The sequence below is a fragment of the Oryctolagus cuniculus genome, chromosome 13 (genome assembly GCF_964237555.1).
Source record: "Oryctolagus cuniculus chromosome 13, mOryCun1.1, whole genome shotgun sequence".
Classification (NCBI taxonomy): domain Eukaryota; kingdom Metazoa; phylum Chordata; class Mammalia; order Lagomorpha; family Leporidae; genus Oryctolagus; species Oryctolagus cuniculus.
In genome coordinates, this window is record NC_091444.1 from 66,486,543 (window position 1) to 66,508,946 (window position 22,404).

General features: G+C 42.3%; 1 protein-coding gene across 2 annotated transcripts; it reads right to left on the reverse strand.

Moving 5' to 3' along the window:
- Positions 1 to 912: 912 nt before the first annotated feature.
- On the reverse strand, positions 913 to 22,399 carry TFB2M (transcription factor B2, mitochondrial). Of its 2 annotated transcripts, XM_002717631.5 has the most exons (8): positions 21,908 to 22,399; positions 20,883 to 20,971; positions 14,533 to 14,686; positions 14,046 to 14,194; positions 7,098 to 7,187; positions 5,737 to 5,799; positions 4,628 to 4,788; positions 913 to 1,635 (listed from the first exon to the last, which is right to left on the reverse strand). In XM_002717631.5, the coding sequence occupies exons 1-8, from the start codon at positions 22,209 to 22,211 to the stop codon at positions 1,452 to 1,454; spliced, it is 1,194 nt and encodes a 397-aa protein (XP_002717677.1). In that variant the 5' UTR covers positions 22,212 to 22,399; the 3' UTR covers positions 913 to 1,451. The 2 variants fall into 2 exon arrangements, with proteins under 2 accessions (XP_002717677.1, XP_051676772.1); XM_051820812.2 differs by lacking the exon at positions 7,098 to 7,187 and having other exon boundaries at positions 21,908 to 22,382.
- Positions 22,400 to 22,404: the final 5 nt, after the last annotated feature.

Here is a 22,404-nt window from a genome sequence, read left to right on the forward strand (position 1 = left end):
CCTGAGTTCCTGCTAACCACATGGGAGACCCAAATGTAGGTTCAGGCTCCAAGCTTCAGCCTAGCCCAGCCCTAGCTGTTGGGAGCACCAAAGGACAGAAAATCGGTTTCTCTACCTTTCAAGTACATAAGACTTATTTATTTGAGATGCACACTCACAGAGATAGGGAGTAACACAGAGAATCTTTGATCCACTGGTTTGCTCTCCAACTGGCTGCAAGGGCTGGGGCTGGGTCAGGCCAAAGACAGGAGCCAAGAACCTGCTGCTGCTGCTTCCCCAGGCCTATTAGCAGAGAGCAGGATTGGAAGTGGGGCAGTCAGGACTCCAACTGGCAGCAGCCTAACTCCTGCACCACCACACTGAGCCCTAAATGTGCTTCTTTGGTTGGTTGACCCCACCCATTCTCCTAAAACATCAATTAATCCCTCTGAGCCATATTTACAATCTTTCTCACAGTCATCAGCGGAGTTCTGCCTCCTTGGCTTTTCTGAAGTTGACTTATCTCTTCATTGTTAATTATAACAAACTATCAACCTTTAGTTAACCTCTTCTGAAAATTCTTATCTAGGTTTTTACAATTAGCAAGAAAGCTAACCTTTAGAATTTCAAATTCTTGGGGGCACCTTACTGCTACCATGAACAACCATTAATACATACCACACCTCACTGAGTATTTACTTTTTAGTGAATGGACAACTAAAGCAAAGGAGGATGGCCCAAGTCCTTGGGTCCTTGCCACCCACATGGGAGACCCAATAGAATCTCTTGCTTCCTGGCTTTGGTCTGGCTCAGTTCTGGCCATTGCAGCCATTTGAGGAATGAACCAGCAGATGGAAGATCTCTCTCTCTCTCCTTCTCATTCTGTCTCTCTCGATAACTCTTTCACTTAAAAAAAAAAGACACCACAAAATCTCGTTACTTAAAATATTTTAATTTCTAAAAAAATTTAAAATTTAAATACTTTCATTGTACAGTACTTGATATTACATTCCAACAAATTGGAAGGTAAAATAAACCTCTTAAATCAATTTAATTTGTTTCCTAAGATAATAATATAAACTCCTGCCCTCTCCTTCTCACAGAAGGATGCAAAATGCAGCAACACTCAAAGTGGAATATTTAAATTAATACAATATAAGATGTTGGGACAAAAGGAGTTTTAAAAATAAGTTTCAGCTGGTAATACCCACAATTACCAGTATATTTACAGTAGAGAAAAATTTAAAGCAAAACAAATTCAATCTGATTGAAACCCACAATTAACTGAAGTTTTCATTTTATTCCGTTGTGAATAAAATAGCAGTCACTGTTTTAGCCAACACACCAGTGGAATTATCAGAATGATCTGCCTAATCTGTGCAATACAAGAACAGTTTTCTGTTAAAAGGAGGTAAGGTTTCCAAACTCAGTTCATCTATGTTAAAAACTGCTCCAGCTGATGTCTTGACAGTCTAGTTTTCTGCATATGTGTTCTCCATGCTGTCATCATATAGCCATTTATGGGTATAATCTTTGGAACACTCTATAGTTTCAAAAAGGCGTTTAAAGTCTTGAGGATACATGTCAGTTATTTTCACTTTTTCATTTTTTCTTGTTTGCATCAATATATCCATTGCATCAACTGGACTCAATGACCTGTAAAATAAATACAAGTAAACAAACACACTTTACTAAAAAAAAAATTTATCTATTTGAAAGTCAGAGTTAGATAGAGAGACAGAGAGAAAGAGATATTCCAACAGCTGGTTCATTACCTATGTGGCCACAACAGCTAACACTGGGCCAGGCCAAAGCCAGGAGCTTCCTCTGAGTCTCCCACATGGATAGCAGGGTCCTGAGCACCTGGCCCATCTTCCACCACTCTTTCCCATCAGTACCTGCTAGGCCACAATGCCAGCCCAATTCATTGTGATAACTCTCAGTTAATATTGATAGAGACCACTTCTAAGACCAACTTAAAATGCCTAACTCATATATAATTAATCATAGTTAGGTCAAGAGCTTCCATATAGTGTCTACAACTTTATGTTTATCCCTCAAGTTTCATAGCTAGCCTGCAAAGAACACAGAAGACTCAGAATTTAACATGTGATCAATTCTTACATAAAGTTCTAATTTACCAACTACCCTTTAAATAACTCTCTTGCCTATCTCTTTCATCCTTTCACTTTCTGCAAAAATATTCTTAACTGTATTTCTGTTTATGTAGAAGTACATACAATAAGCACAACCTGTAGAAGCTATTGTTTGGCAGTTTTCAAAGTGGGAATTACTGTTCACATTTTTACATAACCATCACTGGTGAGCAACTTGTAAAGCAGGAAACTCCTTTATACTTAGCCTAGCAAGCAACCACCAAAAAGCTGCTGACAAGTAACTGATTTTAACAAAATATTTTGGTAGAAAACATTTCCAGTGCTTTGTGATATTGAATGTAATCTTGATCAATCAACAGAGATATCCAGGGGGAATTTTTAACATTCTATACCATGATTTATCCTATTTATTCCTTATTTTTCTATTTTTTTTAAAGATTTATTTATTTATTTGAAAGTCAGAGTTGGGGGGGGGGGGTCTTCCATCTGATAGCTCACTCCCCAGATGACCGCATCGGCCGGAGCTGTGCCGATCCGAAGCCAGGAGCCACGAGCTTCTTCCCAGTCTCCCACATGGGTGCAGGGGCCCAAGGACTTGGGCCATCTCCTATTGCTTTTCTGGGCAATAGCAGAGAGCTGGACAGGAAGTGGAGCAGCCGGGTCTTGAACAGGTGCCCATATGGGATGCTGGCGCTTCAGGCCAGGGCTTTAACCCACTGTGCCACAGCGCCAGCCCCTATGTTTTCTTTTAAAATAACCACTACCAAAAAGTGGCAAGGTAAAAAATTTTTCTAGTCTATTGTCACTTTTAACATTTTTTAAAAAGATTTATTTATTTATTTGAAAGGCAGAGTTACAGAGAGGCAGACAGGGGAGAGGGAAAAGGAGTGGGGAGGGGGAGAGAAGGAAGGGGGGAAAGGAGAGAGGTGTCTTCCAAACACTGGTTCACTCCTTATATGGCCACAACGGCCGGAGCTGTACCAATCTGAAGCCAGGAGTAAGAAGCTTCTTCCAGGTCTCCCACGTGGGTGCAGGGGCCCAAGCACTTGGGCCATCTTCCACTGCTTTTCCTGGCCACAGCAGAGAGCTGGATTGGAAGTGGAGCAGCCAGGACTAGAACTGGCACCCATATGGGTTGCCAGCACTGTAGGAAATGGCTTTATCCCCTACACTACAGCACCGACCCCAATATCTTTTTTTAAAAAGATTTTTATTTATTTATTTGTTTGAGAAATAGTTACAGATAGAAAGAAGGAGAGACAGAGAGAAAGGTGTTCAATCCGCTGGCTCACTCCCCAAATGGCCACAAAGGCCAGAGTTGGGCCAACCTGAAGCCAGGAGCCTGGAGCTTCCTCCAGGTCTCCCTCATGGGTGCAGAGGCCCAAGCACTTGAGCCATCTTCCACTGTTTTCCAGGCCACAGCAAAGAGCTGGATCAACAGAGGAGCAGCCAAGGACTAGAACTGGCACTCATATGGGATGCCAGTGGCACAGGTGGAGGATTAACTACTGTGCCACAGTATTGTACCCCTGACATTTGTGGGTTTGTTTGTTTGTTTGTTTTTGACAGGCAGAGTGGACAGTGAGAGAGACAGAGAGAAAGGTCTTCCTTTTGCCGTTGGTTCACCCTCCAATGGCTGCCGGTGTGCTGCGGCCGGCGCATCGTGCTGATCCGAAGCCAGGAGCCAGGTGCCTCTCCTGGTCTCCCATGTGGGTGCAGGGCCCAAGTACTTGGGCCATCCTCCACTGCACTCCCGGGCCATAGTAGAGAGCTGGCCTGGAAGAGGGGCAACTGGGACAGAATCCGGTGCCCCGACCGGGACTAGAACCTGGTGTGCCGGCGCCACAAGGCGTAAGATTAGCCTATTGAGCCACGGCGCCGGCCAACATTTGTTTTTATAAATACTGTCCGGTCAATAGTTCAGCATTATATACTAAATGATGATCAAGTTTATCATTTATTTTAACATTTAACCCATCCCCTGACAATACTTCAATGACTCAATGGACTGATTATCAGGTGAAATGCAGAACCCATAACTGCACACACTGGCCCTATGTAAGAATACTTTTACACAAATACAAAGTAGGTAGTAGTAGCTATAATTTTATAAAGCTTTAGGTAGAAATATAAAGTCTGATTCAGGACAAGGAGACCTGGGATATAACGATCCATCCTACTTTGTCTAGGAAACAGAAGCACTGAAAATAGGCAATGCCAAGACGAAGACAGTGGGTATGCTACCAATAATACTGCCTTCTCCATTGCAGCTGGTGGCAGGCATCTAGTTCTTTCTGTAGGTTAAACTTGGCCTATATTCTGACAAAGAAAGAGCAAGTTGTAGGCATCATTGATTGTTTTTTGAAGAAAAAAAAATGAAGTTCAGTGGGAGATGATGTGGAAAACCAGGAAGAGGAGTGAAAATGTGGTAAACTCACTTTCTTCATCAACATATGAAAAACCCTGTCTATGAAAAATAATTCTTGTATGAAGCTGCTACTTTTATAGCTGTTTTTATTCTTTTTACTTACCTTAAATGTTCTATTAGGCTTGCATTGCGCTTCCCAAAACAGTGCTTTACCATATGAAAAAATACATCGTAGTTAATAGGAGTTAAGTTTTCTGTGAATAAATTTCGACGAGGAGTCATTCGAATAAAATACAAGTTTTGTTGCATTCGTTCTAATGAATCCTGAAGAGAAGGGAAAATAAATTGTGTTAGTCATAAACTACAGCCAGAGCATGACACTGTTCATTTGTTCCTTCAAGCTATCTGTTGGAAGACACAACCATCACAGATCCTGTGTGTCTCTGGATTTTCTTGTTGAGCAAGCCAAGGCAAAGCCATAACCACTCTTTACTTGGGCCTTTTATTCTCTGCACTGACTTTAGGAATTAAATAACCTCTCTCTCCAGGACAAACAGCAGGCCTGCTTAATGTTTGCTACAAAGGAGATGATTCTCTCAGCTCTGCATCTCTCAGCTGCAATGCAGTCACTGCACGCACAGCATGCAACGAGCCACGTCACACCACATCACTCCGTGGGCCAGAGGTACAAATACAGTCCTTTGATCCAGGAGCCTGCGTCTTCAGCCAGCATACGAGAAACAGTAACAACTTACTGATTTGTAAGCAGGGTGGAATCAAATCTCAAACACAATGCTAATATGTACTGAGTTCTTGCTATATTCAAGGCCCAACACTACAACCAGGTCTTAAGGATAAAATAAAATTATTTACTTATAATTGTTTTAATTACAAAAATTTATTTACTTGAAAGGTAGACAGACAGAAAGACAAACAGACATTCAGAGTCAGACAGAGATATCCCTTCTGTCAGTTCACTCCTCAAATCCCTGCAAGATCCAGAGTTGGATCAGGCTAAAGCCAGGAGCCATAAATTCCCTGCCATCCACTTGGGAGACCTGGATTGAATTTCTGGCTCCATGTTTAGGCATAGCCCACTTACAGCTGTTGTGGGTGTCTGGAGAGGGAAACAGTGGATGCAAACTTCTGTTTCTCTGACACATAAACAAACAAACAATAAAACCAAAACTCAAAATAAATACAGAGAATCAGATAATCTCAAAGAAAATAAAGTTTCCAGTAACATGGATAAAGAGAAAGGTATTTTCTTACCTTATGCTTTGGCTTTTTCAGCTTCCCATTTTGGGTATATACATCAAATGATGACCAAGGCTCCTTGAGGGGAGAAAAACAAAAACAAAAACAGCTTTTCTTTTATTGCTCCTTTGTCAAAGTGCCTGCAATTGTTACTGCCTTAAAACCTTACTTATGAACTAAACCCAGGTCATAGTGTAACTGGACTTAATTAAAAAGCATGACAATTGAATAATACACATCTCTCTCCTTTTGCTATTTATTTAAGAGGCAGAGAGACAAAGGAAGAACTTTCATTAGCTGGTTTGCTTTCCAAAGCTAGGAAACAGATTCCAGTGGGTGGCAGCAACCCAGTGGCTTCAGTCATCACTGCTCCCCTCAGGACCTGCAGTAGCAGGAAGCTAGAGTCAGGATCCAGAATTAGAATCCAACCCAGGTACTCTGATAGGGGTCACAAGCATCTTAACTATCAGGCTGAACACCCACTCACTCCTTTTCTCTTACATAAAGAAACAAATGATCGAACGTCCACCCTGGTATCAGCAACGTTATCTGTTACTTAGATAAAGGAGAGTAACCTTTGATGTAACTTTGCAAAAAAGGCTTTTTTTTTTGACAGGCAGAGTGGACAGTGAGAGAGACAGACAGAGAGATAGAAAGGTCTTCCTTTGCTGTTGGTTCACCCTCCAATGGCCGCTGTGGCCGGCGCACCACGCTGATCCGAAGGCAGGAGCCAGGTGCTTATCCTGGTCTCCCATGGGGTGCAGGGCCCAAGCACTTGGGCAATCCTCCACTGCACTCCCTGGCCACAGCAGAGAGCTGGCCTGGAAGAGGGGCAACCGGGACAGAATCGCGCCCCGACCGGGACTAGAACCCAGTGTGCCGGCGCCGCAAGGCAGAGGATTAGTCTAGTGAGCAGCGGCGCCAGCCCAATAAAGGCTGTTTTTAACAGCTAACTAACATTTCCAAATTAATCAGTAGTTTAAGGGTTATTAGATCAATGCGAAGCTGCTTTTCACTCTATCATACTGGAAAAACCTTTTTATCAAACTAAACTGAATATGGAAGGACATAAGGATACATTAAAATAGACACCTCAGATTAAGGAGCATTTCTTTTATATAAGCAATTTTGCTCATGAAGCAATTTTAAAATATGACCCCAACTGAAAAATAATTCTATAAAGAAAAAAATTTCAAAATAAGAATGGGTTCAAATCACAGTAAAATACCAAAGACAAGGCTTGGGGGCTGGTACTGAGTCTGGCAGTTAAGACACCTACATCCCGCATCAAAGTGCTAAGTGGCAGCTGAATTGCTGCATCAAATGCCCACTCCCTCATAAAACACTCTCCTGAAATTTAGAAGGGTTTTACTCACCACATGCAGCACCTTAATCTCACAAGCTACTTGCCAGAGCACACTTAATACTTGATACAAGTTCGGATTTTTTGGATTTGCCATTAGTTTCTAGCAAGAAGAAAATAAAAAGTACATATTTTATATAACTATAATCAAGCAAAATTAAGGATTAGGTTTTAATAGCATCCAAAATTTTAAAAACTAGAATTATATCCAAATTCTTTAACAATTTCAGAGTCTTTTTAAACTTTCATTTTGAAAATATTTCATCCAGTACACTCAAAATATAATACAGTTGACACTGCTTGCCTTTATGTGGCCTACCAGGGAAAATTTCAGTTAAAAAAATGAAATAGAACGTATACTAGTTAATCATTTAGTTATGGAAGTGAACAAAACAATTTCTGCCCTATGGACTCTAGCTAATTCCAATAATTAAATAACTTACCAGTATAAACTGTGAGGATACATGTGCTAGAAATACTTTTCTGGGGGGTTGGTGCTGTGGCGCAATGGGTAAAGCTGCAGCCTGCAGAGCCGGCATCCCATATGGGTGCCAGTTTGAGTCCTGTTACTCCACTTCCTATCCAGCTCTCGACCATGGCCTGGGAAAACAGTGGAAGATGGCCCAAGTCCTTGGGTCCCTGAACCAGCATGGGAGACCCCAAGAAGCTCCTGGCTGGTTTCAAAGCAGCAGAGCCCTGGCTGTTGCCAACATTTGGGGAGTGAACCAGTGCATGAAGACCTCTCTTTGTCTGCCTCTCTGTAACTATGCCTTTCAAATAAATAAATCAATCTTAAAAAAAGAAATAGTTTTCAAGTGGGCTATTAAATTTTGAGGCAAGAACTGTCATGGTTGACCCCTGACAGAGGAGATGTTACTTCAGTGAATGAAGGCACTATGAAGGAAGGAAATCACATTCAAACAGGTTCCAGGTAAAAGTGGCACATGCCACTGGGACATTTTCCTAGTGCACGATAAAATCTGGTGAAACATTTCCTGTGTCTCTTCCTTTCGCTCTTTCATTTATATACTCTGTGCAGCCACAAGGATCTGAGGCCCTGCTGTACTTTCAGGGCTAGTCAGTATTTACTTACATCTGGGTTGAGGTGGATAAAGCATTCCTTCTTTGCTTGCTGTACTACCCTAACCCAGAGCTGTCTCACAATAAGGACATTCTATTGTATCAGATCAATAGATTACTAACATGAAGCATTCTGGGTAGAAAAAAAATTTTCTGAAGCAGGCAGTCTAAAACTGTAAAACAGTATAGTTCTACACACAGGCATATAGTCTTACCTCCTCAGGGTACAGCCTAAGAACTAATCATGGGGCTCCAAACCCATAAGAATCAGTGGTATAAACGCCATTTTCACTATTAAATTATCACATTAAATGTTAAAGGCAACACAGAGACTGGTCTAAGTTTAAAAGGGACGATATAAATAACATCAAGTACCCAGTAAAATAATAGAATTAAAAAGGAAGGAAGGACCAACATGGGAAGCAGTCCACACAGCAGACTCCTAGAATGACTTTCGCAGTAAATAACACTCTGACTTCAGAATCAAGGCTTCCTGAAAGGCCAGTGGGAGCATTTCAGGCATGGAAAGCCAAGACTCTGTGATAAAAAGACATCCTACGTGGAGGATCTCTGTGAGACCTCAGAGGAAAGGAAGGGTCATCAAAGAAGGATGATACACTCTTCTCTGAAGGGAGGAGAGAACATCCACTTTGCTTATGGGTGTGTCCAGATACCGATGGAGTCTATGGTCACAAAAGGCTTCCATAGCCTTGGCAGCCCATGGCAAGAGCCTTGGATGATCACTGACATCATAAAAAAGACTGTCAATTGGTAAAGGAACAACAGCAGTCACTGTGCACTTGCTCCCCAGTTAGGACCTCTTTCCCTATTGAATTGTAATATGAGAATCAACTGAAAATTCTCTCCCCAAACTGTACTCTATATGTTCTGTGTGTGCACGGGTACAAATTGCTGAAATCTATGCTTAGCATGGAGTTGGTCCTCTGTATACAAAGTCATACTAAAAATGATCCATAACGAAGGAGATGGGAGAGGGAATGGGAGGTGGGATGGGAGCTTGGGGGGGGGCAGTATGGGGGAGAGAACCACTGTATTCCTAAAGTTGTATCGATGTAAAAATGGATTCATTAAATAAAAATGAAAAAATGTTTGCACTGCTTTATCTCTTATACAGACAGGGTAAGCTGAAGTAAGCTGATGACAACCAGTGATTTTTCTTTTGTTCTGTTTCCTTTCCCTGTCTTGCAATGAAAGTAACTTTAGAATGATCAATCCACTTTTTGTGTCTGCCTTCTTTAGTCCTTTTTCTCTATAAAGCCAACCTCTTCTGGGACACTTTCTATTTTATGTAATTAAATGTTATCTGATTACAGAATCAAAAAGTAAATTAAGATCATTAAAATAAATTGAGATAATTCTGTCATCTGTCAAGTCTACAAATCCCAATGATACCACCAAAAAAAAAAAAAAGTCAGAATAAACTAATTCAATAAAGTTACAGGACAGAAAAATCTGTTTTATTTTTTATTTACCATCAAAGTGTAACTGCAAAAGGAAATTTTTTAAAAGAAAAATTCAATTTATAATAGCATTAAAAAGCAGGGGCCAGCATTGTGATGTAGTGCATTTAACTGGTATCTGCAATGTCAGCATTCCATATGGGCACCGGTTCCAGTCAGAGCTGCCCCACTTCCAATCCAGTTCTCTGCTAATGTGCCAGGAAAGCAGTAAAAGATGGCCCAAGTGCTTCTCCCACCCATGTGGGAGACCTAGATGAAATTCCTAGTTTCTGGCTTTGGCCTGGTCCAGCCCTGGCTGTTACAGTCATTTGGGGATCTTCCAATCAGCAGATGGAAGACCTCTCTAACTCTGCCTTTCAAATAAATAAATAAATAAATAAACCACCAAACTTTAGGAATTAACCAAGCAGTGTAAAAAACTTATACATAAAACATTACTGAAATAAAGACACAACTAAATGGAAAGACACCATGTTCATGGACTGGAAGATTTAATATTGTTAAGGTGTTAGTACTACCAAAATGATCTACAAATTCAATGTAACTATCAAAATCACAACACTTTTTGCAGAAATGTTTTCCATCCTAAAATTCATATGGAATCTCTGGGAACTCTGGTGAAGTTTAATAATCTTAAAAGAGAACAAAGTTGGAAGACTCACAGTTTCTGATTATTTTTTTTTTTTTTAGACAGGCAGAGTTATACAGTGAGAGAGAGACAGAGAAAAAGGTCTTCCTTTTTCTGTTGGTTCACCCCCTAAGTGGCCACCATGGCCGGCGCGTTGCAGCCGGCGTGTTGTGCTGATCTGAAGCCAGGAGCCAGGTACCTCCTCCTGGTCTCCCATGCATGTGCAGGGCCCAAGGACCTGGGCCATCCTCCACTGCACTCCCGGGCCACAGCAGAGAGCTGGACTGGAAGAGGAGCAACCAGGACAGAATCCAGCGCCCTGACTGGGACTAGAACCCGGGGTGCCGGCACCACAGGCAGAGGATTAGCTCATTGAGCCGCGGCACCAACCAGAGTTTCTGATTTTAAAACTAACTCTAAAGCTACAGTAACAACACAGTATGGTATTGGCATAGGCCAAACACATAGACTGGGGTGGAGAACCTTTTTTCTGTCAAGGGCCATATAAAATTATCAACTCTAAAAAAATTAGCCTGCTATAAATTTACTGAATTTGAATCCTACTTGTGGTATCCCTGGCAGTGCCAGACCAAATTATTTTTCTCTTTTTAAACATTTACTTATTGATCTGAAAGGCAGAGCAACAGAGATAAAGGAGGAAAGAGAGATTTTCCATCTGCTGGGTCACTACCCAAATGGCCACAATGGCCAGGACTTGGCCAAGCCTAAGCAAGGAGCCAGAAGCTTTATCCAGGGCTCCCATGTGGGTGGCAGGCCCAAGCACTTGGGTCCTTTGCTGCTTTCCCAGGCATATTAGCATGGAGCCGGATGGAAAGTGGAGGAGCCAGGATTCAAAACTAGTGCCCACATGGGAGGTCAGCACTACAGCTGGTCTTCTTTTTCTTTAATAAAGTTTTTATTTATTTAAAAGAGTTACACAGAGAGAGGAGAGGCAGAGAGAGAGAGAGAGACAGACAGGTCTTCCGTCAGCTGGTTCACTCCCCAGTTGGCCTCAATGGCTGGAGCTAAGCTGATCCGAAGCCAGGAGCCAGGAGCTTCTTCTGGGTCTCCCACATAAGTGCAGGGGCCCAAGGAACTGGACTATTCTCTACTGTTTTCCCAGGCCATAGCAGAGAGCTGGATTGGAAGAGGAGCAGCCGGGACTTGAACCGGCGTCCATATAGGATGCCAGCACTGCAGGCGGCGGCTTTACCCGCTACGCCACAGCGCCGGCCCCACAGCTGTCTTAACCCACTGCATCCCAGCACCGGCCCCAGACCAAATACCTTCTCCTCCCAATACAAACATAGCCTATAAACAGACCCTCACACATACTCATATGGCTAAATGATTTTTCTTTATTACTTAAAATTTGACAGGCAGTGAGAGAGCTCTCATCTACTGGTTCACCCCAAAATGCCTATAATGATTGGGAATGAGCAAAAGCTAGGAGCTGGGAATGCCCAGATCTCTCAGGTAGGTGGCAGGAACCCAACTATTTAAGTCATCACCACTGCCTCCCAGGATCTGCATTAGCAGAAAACTGGAGCAAGAAACCCAAGTCTCCCTACATGGGACATGGCTATCTTCACTAGGTTAGCTACTTGACACTGTTCAAAGGATTTTTAACAAGGGTGCCAAGACCACTGAACAAGGGAAGTTAGTTTTTTCAATAAATAGAATTGGGAAAAACTAGATATCTAACTGCAAACGAAGTAACTCTTACCTGACATGAAATACAAACATCAAACTTAAAACAGATCAAGAACTAAACAATAAGAGCAAAAATTATAGCGCTATCTGAAATGGTTCACAACACCGAATTTGACAATGACCTCTTAGATTTAACACCAAACCCACATGCAAGAAAAAATAGACAAGGGGCTGGCACCATGGTGCAGTAGGTTGATCCTCCGCCTGCGGCGCTGGCACCCCATATAGCCGCTGGTTCTAGTCCCACTGCTCCTCTTCCAATCAGGCTCTCTGCTATAACCTAGGAAGGCAGTGGAGGATGGCCCAAGTGCTCGGGCCCCTGCACCTGCGAGGGAGACCTGTAGGAAGTTTCTGGCTCCTAGTTTCAGATCGGCATAGCTCCAGCCGTTGTGGCCATTTGGGGAGTGAACCAACAGAAAGAACTTTCTCTCTTGTCTCTTCTTCTCACTGTCTTTAACTCTACCTCTCAAATAAATAAATAAATAAATCTTTAAAAATAAAAAAATTGACAAATATGACCTTATCAAAATTAAAAACTTGGGGGCAGACATTTGGCCTGGCACGTAAGCAACTGGTTGGGACACCTGTATCCTACATCAGAGTACCTGGGTTTGAAAACTGGATCTGACAACTGTTTCCACCTTTCTGCCAATGAGGACCCAGGGAAGCAGCAGCGGTGGCTTAGGTAGTGGGGTCCCTGTCACCATGTGGAGGGCCAGGATTAGTTTCTGGCTCCTACTTTTGGCCTTATCTCCATCACTGTAGGCATTTGGAGAGTGAGTCATCTGATGGGATTTCTTTTTGTCTCAACTTTTTAAAAGTTTTTTTTTTTTTTTTTAATTAAAAGCTTTGGGCATCAAAGGACATTATCAGCAGAGGAAAAGGCAACCCACAAAATTAGAGAAAATATCTGCAAAACATTTGTCTGGTAGGGGACTAGTATCCAGTATATATATGCTACTAAAACTCAGTAATAGAACAAACAAGTGGATTTTAAAATGGGTAAAGCACATAGATTGTGTTCCTGGCTTATCGCACCAGCCCTAACCCAGCCCCTATTACTGCAGACACTTGGGAAGTGATCCAGCAGATCAGAACTTTCTGTCTTTAGGTCTGTCCAATGTTAAATATTAAATAAAAATGAGCAAAGCACATGAATAAGTACTTCTCCAAAGAAGATATACAAATGGTTAATAAGTACATGAAAAGATGTACAACATGACTAAACATTAGGAAAATGCAAATCAAAACTAGAGTGAAATATAACTTCACATTATTGGGATGGGTACTCCAGAAAAAAAAGCATTGGTGAAAATGTGGAGACTGACACCAATGTGCACTGCTGGCGGGAATGTAAAATGGTACATGAATTATTGAAAGTGAAAACATTAGAAATAGAATCACCATATGATCCAGTAATCCTACCTCTAGTACATACCCGAAAGGACTGAAAAGAGGGAACTAAAGAGATATTTGTAAATTCATACTCATGGCAGCACTATTCACAATAGACAAAAGGGGAAGCAATCAAGTGTCCACTGATACAATGGATACACAATTGTGATGTATCCATAGAAGGAAGTATTCTTCAGCCTTAAAGTATATAAAATTGTTACATATCCAACAACATGGACAAACCATGAAGGCACTATGCTGAGTAAAATAACCCAGACACAAAAAGACAAATACATGAGTCTACCCACATGAATTATCTAGAGTAGTCAGATTAATAGAGACAGATAGAATAACGGTAACTAGGTCTGGAGGAAAAGGAGTATGGGAATTAGGTACAGAGTTTTAATACAGAATAATGAAACAATTTTGGGAATTATTGGTGGTAATGGCCATACAATGTAGGTACACTTAATCCCATTGAACTGCACATCTGAAAATAGTTGAAATGCACCATTTTAAGGTATGTATATTTTACCACAATTAAAAAAAAACTTAAAATGTCAAGTTCTAAATTAACAATGCCAAACACAGATTAAGCCTAATCAGAAAAAAAAAATCACAGAATTGCTTCAAAGCAAAAAACAGGTACTTGTTAATAACTTACCTGGTATTCTTTTTCACTAATGAACATATTTAGTTCTACTCGTCCATGCCTATATATAGAAGTGCAGGAATATAGGTCATATAAAAGTTTCCATAGTGCCTTTCTTTCATTTTTAATTGGGAAGATTCCAATTATTTTTAAGGGAATACCTGTTAGGAATATAAGGAAAAAGATTCAAATTAAGTTCTTAACATTTTTTCCCTATGACCATATTTTAATGATGCAAGGTGAATTAACAAACTACATTAATTTTACATTTAGTTTAATTAATTTTTTTTCATCTTTCTTTAACATGGGATTTGGCCTTTGTATATATAATCTGGTTGTGTCCAGGAGAGGGCAATGCCATCCATATTCAGTGTAAGGTCATCTGTTCATAAACTGAACAAAATAAATTATACACACATCCTGTCAACAAACCGGGTATACTGCTAAAGTGAGCTGGCAGATAAATAAGGTATTTCCTTTAGTGAATGACAAAAATCACCTGCTGACCAAGGAAGTGCCTTTATTCCCAAATTCTGAAAAAGCACATGTGAAATCATAATGGGTGGTCTTACTAGTCCACACTTTCTAGGATCCAATTTAAAGAAGTCACAGTAGACCACTTCTAGTTTTCCATCCAGATTATTTCCTAAGGACTAAGAAGAGAGAGAATATGTTAAAAAATTTCAGAATTGCTGAACTTTTCAACAATTCAAAGTTCAACCTCAAAAAGTAATAATATGAAAATATGTAATAATTCAAATATCTTATAGGAAATATTACTAACATACCTAAAATTTAACAAGAGAATTGAAAACCAATTAATGTCTAGAAAGTGGTGAAAATACAATATTACCAAGAAAAAGCACCCCTTACCCACTTAAAAAGCAAATATAATCTCCAACAAATTCTTTTTTTTTTTAATTAATTTATTTAAAAGGCAAAGTGACAGAGAGACAGAGGTCTTCCATCTGCTAGTTCACTCCCCCGAATGTCTGTAATGGCAGGGTTAAGGCAGGCTGAAGACAGGAGCCAGGAGCTTCTTCTGGATGTCCCATGTGGGTGGCAGGGGCCCAGAGACTTGCGCCATTTTCCTTTGCTTTTCTAGGCACATTAGCAGGGAGCTGGATGGGAAGTGGAGCAGCTGGGATTCAAAACCGCACCCCTATGTGATGCTACCACTGCAAAGCAGCAGCTTTGCCTGCTATGCCAAAGCGCCAGTCCTGTCAACAAATTCTTATCCTTTTACTTTATCTTTTTTTTTTTTAATCTATTTATTTATTTGAAAGGCAGAGTAACAGAGAGAAAGAGGCAGAGAGAGAGAGGTCTTCCAAGATCCGCTAGTTCACTCCCCAGATGGCCTTAACAGCCAGAGCTGGGCTCCTTCTGAAGCTAGGAGTCAGGTGCTTCCTCTGGGTCTCCCACATGGGTGCAGGAGCCCAAGCACTTGGACCGTCTTCTACTGCTTTCCCAGGCTATAGCAGAGAGCTGGATTGGAAGTGGAGCACCTGGGACTCCAATATGGGATGCTGGCACTGTAGGCAGTGGCTCTACCTGCTAAACCACAGCATCTAGACCCATAGTTACTGTATCTCAATAGCTTCAATTGTTCAAGAGGTTTCTTCATATGAATCTAATTGCCTTGCAGTGGTTACCTGGAGCACTAGGCAAAGATTCTGAGATCTCAGGCTCAGGCACAGCTGTCAGCTATCTGCTGTGGTCATGAGAAGAAATCAAAGACGTTTCACAGAAGACAAAAACAACTAAAACATTTAAGCAAAAGACAGGAACATTCCAGGATACCACTTTTTCCTAGGAGAATCCTGTCAGTCATGCACAAAATGAACTTAGAACATTATGTAGTTCACTTCACTTCTTCCCCTTAATTTTTCATTTACTTTGTCTTTTTTTAAGATTTATTATTTCTTCTTTTTTCGTTTTCTTTTTTTTTTTTTTTTTTTTGGACAGGCAGAGTTAGACTTTCTTTTCTTTTTTTTTAAGATTTACTATTATTGGCCGGCGCCGCGGCTCACTAGGCTAATCCTCCGCCTAGCGGCGCCGGCACACCAGGTTCTAGTCCCGGTCGGGGCGCCGGATTCTGTCCTGGTTGCCCCTCTTCCAGGCCAGCTCTCTGCTGTGGCCCGGGAGTGCAGTGGAGGATGGCCCAGGTGCTTGGGCCCTGCACCCCATGGGAGACCAGGAAAAGCACCTGGATCCTGGCTCCTGCCATCGGATCAGCGTGGTGCGCCGGCCGCAGCACGCCGGCCACGGCGGCCATTGGAGGATGAACCAACGGCAAAAGGAAGACCTTTCTCTCTGTCTCTCTCTCTCTCTCACTGTCCACTCTGCCTGTCAAAAAAAAAAAAAAAAAAAAGATGTATTATTATTTTTTTTTGACAGGCAGAGTTAGACAGTGAGAGAGAAAGGTCTTCCTTTTCTGTTGGTTCACCCCCCCAAATGGCTGCTACGGCCGGTGCGCTGTGCTGATCCAAAGCCAGGAGCCAGGTGCTTCCTCCTGGTCTCCCATTCGGGTGCAGAGCCCAAGCACCTGGCCCATCCTTCACTGCCTTCCGGGGCCACAGCAGAGAGCTGGCCTGGAAGAGGAGCAAACAGGACAGAATCCAGTGCCCCAACCAGGATTAGAACCCGGGATGCTGGTGCTGCAGGCGGAGGATTAGCCGAGTGAGCTGTGGCATCGGCCCAAGATTTATTATTTCTTTAAAGTCAGAGTTACAGTGAGAGGATGAAGCAAAGAGAGAGAGATCTCCCACCCACTGGTTCACTCCCCAGATGGTTACAATGGCCCAGCTGCTTCATCCAGGTCTCCCATACAGGTAGCAGGGACCCAAGTACTTGGGCCATCTTCCACTGCTTTTCCCAGGCCAATAGCTGGATTGGAAGTAGAGCAGCTGAGACATAAACTGGTGCCGATAGGGGATGCTGGCCTCACAGGCAGTGGCTTTACCTATTACACCACAATGCTGGCCCCAATTTCATCTACTTTTTCTAAAGGTGGAGGCAACTAAAGATCTTGTCCAAAGGAAAAGGTTCAAAATATTTCAAGATTTTTAATGCCTTGATTTGCTCACCTTGTAGCAGAGTTAACTCCCTTAGAGGTTAGGAAAAAATGTATACTTTATTACTTTGTTATTCTCATGATGAGAGGGCACCATGCACTTTGCTTTAGCAACTGTGATTTACCACTCCACAATTCAAACACAATGAGAGCCAAAGTTCCAGAATAAACAATTCAATTCGTAAGATAATTGTGCAATCACAGTTTAAAACTAGATTGCATTTAGGAATCAAAAAGGAAAGTAACCCTTGAGTTTCCTCTTAGTCATGATGTCAGGCATTTTATCTAAAGGTTTCTCATTTAAACTTCATCAAGATTGCACAGGTAGGCATTAATATCTCTTACTTTATGTTAGAAGTACAGGGGCTTACAAAGGTGTAGGGTCCTCAAGTTATTAAGTGCTAGGGCTAACATTCAGCCTGATTTGAAGACTGCTCTATTCCTGATGAAGTAAGACAGCTTACCATGAAAACTGACATCTCTTCAAGTGAATGTACACAGTTCATTCTGTAACAATCTTTTCAGGATGTAAATGTATGTATCATGAGTTACTGTCACAAAATGCAAACTCTAACAAGTGCACATCCAGCGCATCCAGATAAGAAAATAACCTTTGTCTCTGACACAGTCACTGTCGCATGCCAGGTTTTATGAGGGATGGGGGAAGAAAGAAATCTGAAGTTAGATGAAATCCAGAGTCAGATGTTATCCTGAAAATCTTCTCAGTCTTTAGAAGCAAAAAGGAGAGCCTTTCAGTGGCCAGACAGCAGCACTGCCTGATGGGACAGTTGATTTAGACAGGGAAAGGTCATTTACCTGTCACCACACTTTTCTAATGGTAAAAAGACCAATTCATGCAGAATTTTGCCTGATGATACTCACATAAGAATTGTGTTGAAAATTTAAATTAAAACATCATTTTGAAAAGCTCAAAGAACAGCAACTATTGTGTTAACAGGCTAACAAACTGCAAACAGAAAAAGGGTGTAGCAGTGCCACCTTAAACATTTTGTGAACATGTAGATTAACTTCAGAATCTGGACCATTTTTCAAACAAAAAGAAAAGTTAATTTCTTGCTTTCAGTTTCTTAGTTGAAATTAGAGATGGCTATTCTCACCAAATCACATTTTGGGACCTCAAATGTTTGAACAATTTAATGTGTCCATTTTTTTTAACATATACAAACCAGCAGATTTGGTAACAATTAACAGGGCTAACACCCTCAGTTCTTTTCAAAGTAGCTAGTTGTGGAGTGACAATAATGCTCATAGATAAAGCCATTCTTCAAGGTGTCAGAAAGTTGGTATAGAGAAGTATAAGTTTCTGAAACTGAATCTATAGATTTATAAAGGAAGTAGAAAGAGAGAGAAAAAGAGCTGACACAGTGGGTTAACACCCTGGCCTGAAATGCCGGTATCCCATATGGGCACTGGTTCGCGTCCTAGTTGCTCCACTTCTGATCCAGCTCTCTGCTATGGCCTGGGAAAGCAGTAGAAGATGGCCCAAGTCCTTGGGCCCCTGCACCTGTGTGGGAGACCTGGAAGAAGCTCCTGGCTCCTGGCTTCGGATTGGCGAAGCTCCGGCCATTGCGGCCAATTGGGGAGTGAACCAGCTGACAGAAGACCTCTCTCTCTCTGCCTCTCCTCTCTCTGTGTAACTCTGACTTTCAAATAAATAAATAAATCTCTTAAAAAACAAAAAAGAAATAAAAGAGCTGGCAGATGATGCAAGGAATTTCCACTTCTTGACTCGATACATGAACTTGTCTGTTGTCTAAGAAGCAGAGTCACTGAAAAATCCATGTGGATGATGCCTTCATTCTGTGCAGTGGTATCTGATCATATCAAACCTTTCTTGCCTCTGAAATTCTAAATCCAGACTTCACATAGTCCCACTAACCTAACACTCCAGTTAGACTCCAATCGCTCAGGAAGTAGGGGCAGCCTAGTAGAGATGAGGAATTAAGCCCAGTGATCCCAGCTACACAACCTGTTTAAAGTCACCCAGTGTGCAGCTGAGTGCAGGGGAGGAAAGACGTCATGCCCCATTGTAGGGGTAACAGTTGACACTACCCTAATGATAGGTTAATAAGAGATAAGCTTCAGGGGCCAGCACTGTGGTGAATTGGTCTGAGCCTCTGCCTGTGGTGCCGGCATTCCACATGGGCGCCTATTTGTGTCCCAGTTGCTCCTCTTCTGATCCACTTCTCTGCTAATGGCCTGAGAAAGCAGTGCAAGATGGCCCAAGTCATTGGCCCCCTGCCCCCGTATGGAAGAAACTTCAGGTTGCTGGCTTCAGATCAGCCTAGTGCTGGCCATAGCAGCCATTTGGGGAGTGAACCAGCAGATGGAAGACTTTTCTCTGTCTCTCCCTCTCACTGTCTGTAATTCTGCCTCTCAAATAAATAAAAATAAAATCTTTTAAAAAATTTTAAAATGAGATAAGCTCTAAGATGTCTAATCAAAGTATTACATGATACAGGAATCTTCACAATGAAGACCCAAAGACTAAGGAAAAACTGTCCATTTGTATGCTCAGATTTAATGAGGAATAACCAAGCGTGTAGAAATGTTGATTGGAGAAAAATGATATGATCTAATATAATACAACAAATGGGGAACAGGAGATGAGAGGTTTTATGGCTTGATTTGGGGAAAAATAGCTCTAATTTTTATATCTCACCTTAGCAAAGAGGAATTCTGGTTTTAGGGGAGAATGAGATGGACAGGAGGGCAGGAGACATCAAATAGATCTTAGTTCTGAGGCTGCTTCTAGGGGCTTCCAATGTCCTTTACTTCAAAGTACTTAGTATTCCAAACTGCTGTAATATGGGTTATTGTTTTCTGAGCCCCAACAACAGCTAGACCTAGAAAATTAATCTTTAAAAATACTTTTTAATTAAAGATTTATTTTGTTTACATGAAAGGCACAGTTAGGGAGAGAGAAATAGAGAGAGGTACACAGAGGACAGAGGGAGATCTTCCATCCACTGGTTCACTCCCCAAATGGCCACAAAAGCAAGGGCTGGACCAGACAGAAGCCAGGAGTCAGGAGCTTCTTCTGGGTCTCCTATGTGGGCTGTAGGGGCCCACGCACTTGAGCCATCTTCCACTGCTTCCCCAGGTGCATTAGCATGGAGTTGGATTGGAAGTGGCGCAGCCAGGACTCGAACTGCACCCATATGGGATGCCAGCACCCAGGCAGAGGCTTTTTACCTGCTATGCCACAACGCTGGGCCCCAAAGAAAATCATTACTCTCAGTCTTTTGGTCATTCAACAAGCATTGAATACTTACTTGTCCTAGTCACTAGGGATAACAAGATATTTAAGACAAGACCTCTAGGGGCTGGCACTGTGGCGCAGGGGGTTAAAGCCCTGGCCTGAAGCGCTGGCATCCCATATGGGTACCAGTTCTAGTTCTGGCTGCTCTCCTTTTCTGATCCAACTCTCTGCTGTGGCCTGGGATAGCAGTGGAAGATGGCCCAAGTGCTTGGGCCCCTGCACCCACGTGGGAGACCCAGAGGAAGCTCCTGGCTTCGGATTAGCACAACTCCAGCCGTTGCAGTCATCTGGGGAGTAAACCAGCGGACCGAACACCTCTCTCTGTAACTCTTTCAAAATAAAATAAATCTTAAAAAAAAAAAAAAAAAAAAAAAAAAAAAAGACTCCTAGAAGAAATTCTATAAAAATAAATTATGTGCTTAGTTTTACCTCACTAACTCACTTTAAGGCAGCTGACTGAACAATGAATTATTTTTAAGAACAAGAAATATACCTCCAAACGAGGAATGAAATTTCTGTCACTTTCAAGGGCAACCACTTTGGCACCAGTTTCAAGTAATGCCTGAGTCAGCACTCCAGGACCTAGGATAATAACAAAAGAAAACATTTAGATGCAAAAGTAACAATATAATCTTTCTCAATATCAGAAGTTTATTAGGTATTATACATGTATTATCTAATTTTCATTCCCACTACACTCCCAAATGAGGTATTACTCTATTTTAATCACTTGACTGCAACATTCCAACAGGTAAGTATGCAGTTTGGTTTCGAATCCATTCTGTCAGTGACTGCAACTTGCACTCTTAATTACAATGTTTCATCACCTCTTAGAAGAAAAAAGCAACAAAAAGGAGTGCCTGGAGCCTACCACACTTACTCATTCATGATCATCGAGATCAAATCAAGCATAAATAAAACTGACTCTTCAAGGTAGGAAAGGGTGTTTTAACAATTATTATTCAGAGGCCAGTGCTGTGGCATAGTGGGTTGCCTGCAGGGAAGGCATCCCATACCGGCACAGGCTGTCTTGGCTGCTCCCCTTCTGATCCAGCTTCCTGCTAATGAGCCTGGGAAAGCAGCATAAAATGGCCCATTTACTTGAGCCCCTACATCCACATGGGAGACCTTGAAAAAGCTTCTGATTTCGGCCTTGCCCAGCCCTGGCCACTGTGGCCATTTGGGGAGTGAAAGAGTGGATAGAAGCTCTCGGTCTCTTTGCCTTTCAAATAAACGATTATTAAAAAAAAAAAAAAGAATTATAAATCTATAAATCTTGTGTTCTCAGCATCCTGCTATAGTCTACGGGAGATGCACAGGACAGGATAAAATTCTTGGGGGGGGGGGTGGCACTTTTAACTATGTGCGAGGAGAGCAAAATCTAAGAATATGTCTCATTCGTGGACAACAACTAAGCTTCTTCAAGAAAACGGAAGTGTCAATAGCACCCTACCTGCGGTCTATAAAAGTCTGCCTAAGTGACGAACATTCAAGAAAATGCAATTCAGCTAGACTCACCTGGATTGCACTCTAAGAAGAGAGAGCGAGGGTCTTTTTGACTCCCCCGCAGGATCTGCACCAAGGTCTCAGCCAATCCCCGACTGCTTACGTAACGCTTAGGGTCCAAGCGGTGCTTGCATACCCAGGGAGGCGATTCCCCGAAGTCAGGATAGGGCAACAGCTGCGGGGATGAATCAGACAAGCCACGGCGAGGCGGGTCTCCACGCGTTGTCGCTCGGGTCCTCAAAATGCAAAAGCGACCCGCGCCCGCCAGGGCTAAGGGCGCCAACCGCAAAGGAAGTCCCGTCGCTGGGACCCACATCGTCACCTCCAAGGTGCCCTCTCACATGACCCAGGGTCGCTATTCCGGTGAACCCCATGAAGGGCATCCCACGTGCAACATCTCCGCGCTGCAGACCAGGCCTGGCGGAAGTAAACACCAGCAACTGCGCACGCGAACGACTGGTCCAGCCCACTTGCCTACCTCACTTCCGTTTCCTCCCCGGCTTCGCCTC

What these genes read in the sequence shown, in the direction of transcription:
- TFB2M (XM_002717631.5), bottom strand. Translation starts at nt 22,211, where the DNA reads ATGTGGGTCCCAGCGACGGGACTTCCTTTGCGGTTGGCGCCCTTAGCC. An exon ending in AGATTAAGGTGCTGCATGTG is followed by an intron (nt 5,800 to 7,097) that starts GTGAGTAAAACC and finishes TCTCCCCTCAAG; the next exon opens with GAGCCTTGGTCATCATTTGA. An exon ending in TGAAAAAGCCAAAGCATAAG is followed by an intron (nt 4,789 to 5,736) that starts GTAAGAAAATAC and finishes CCTTCTCTTCAG; the next exon opens with GATTCATTAGAACGAATGCA.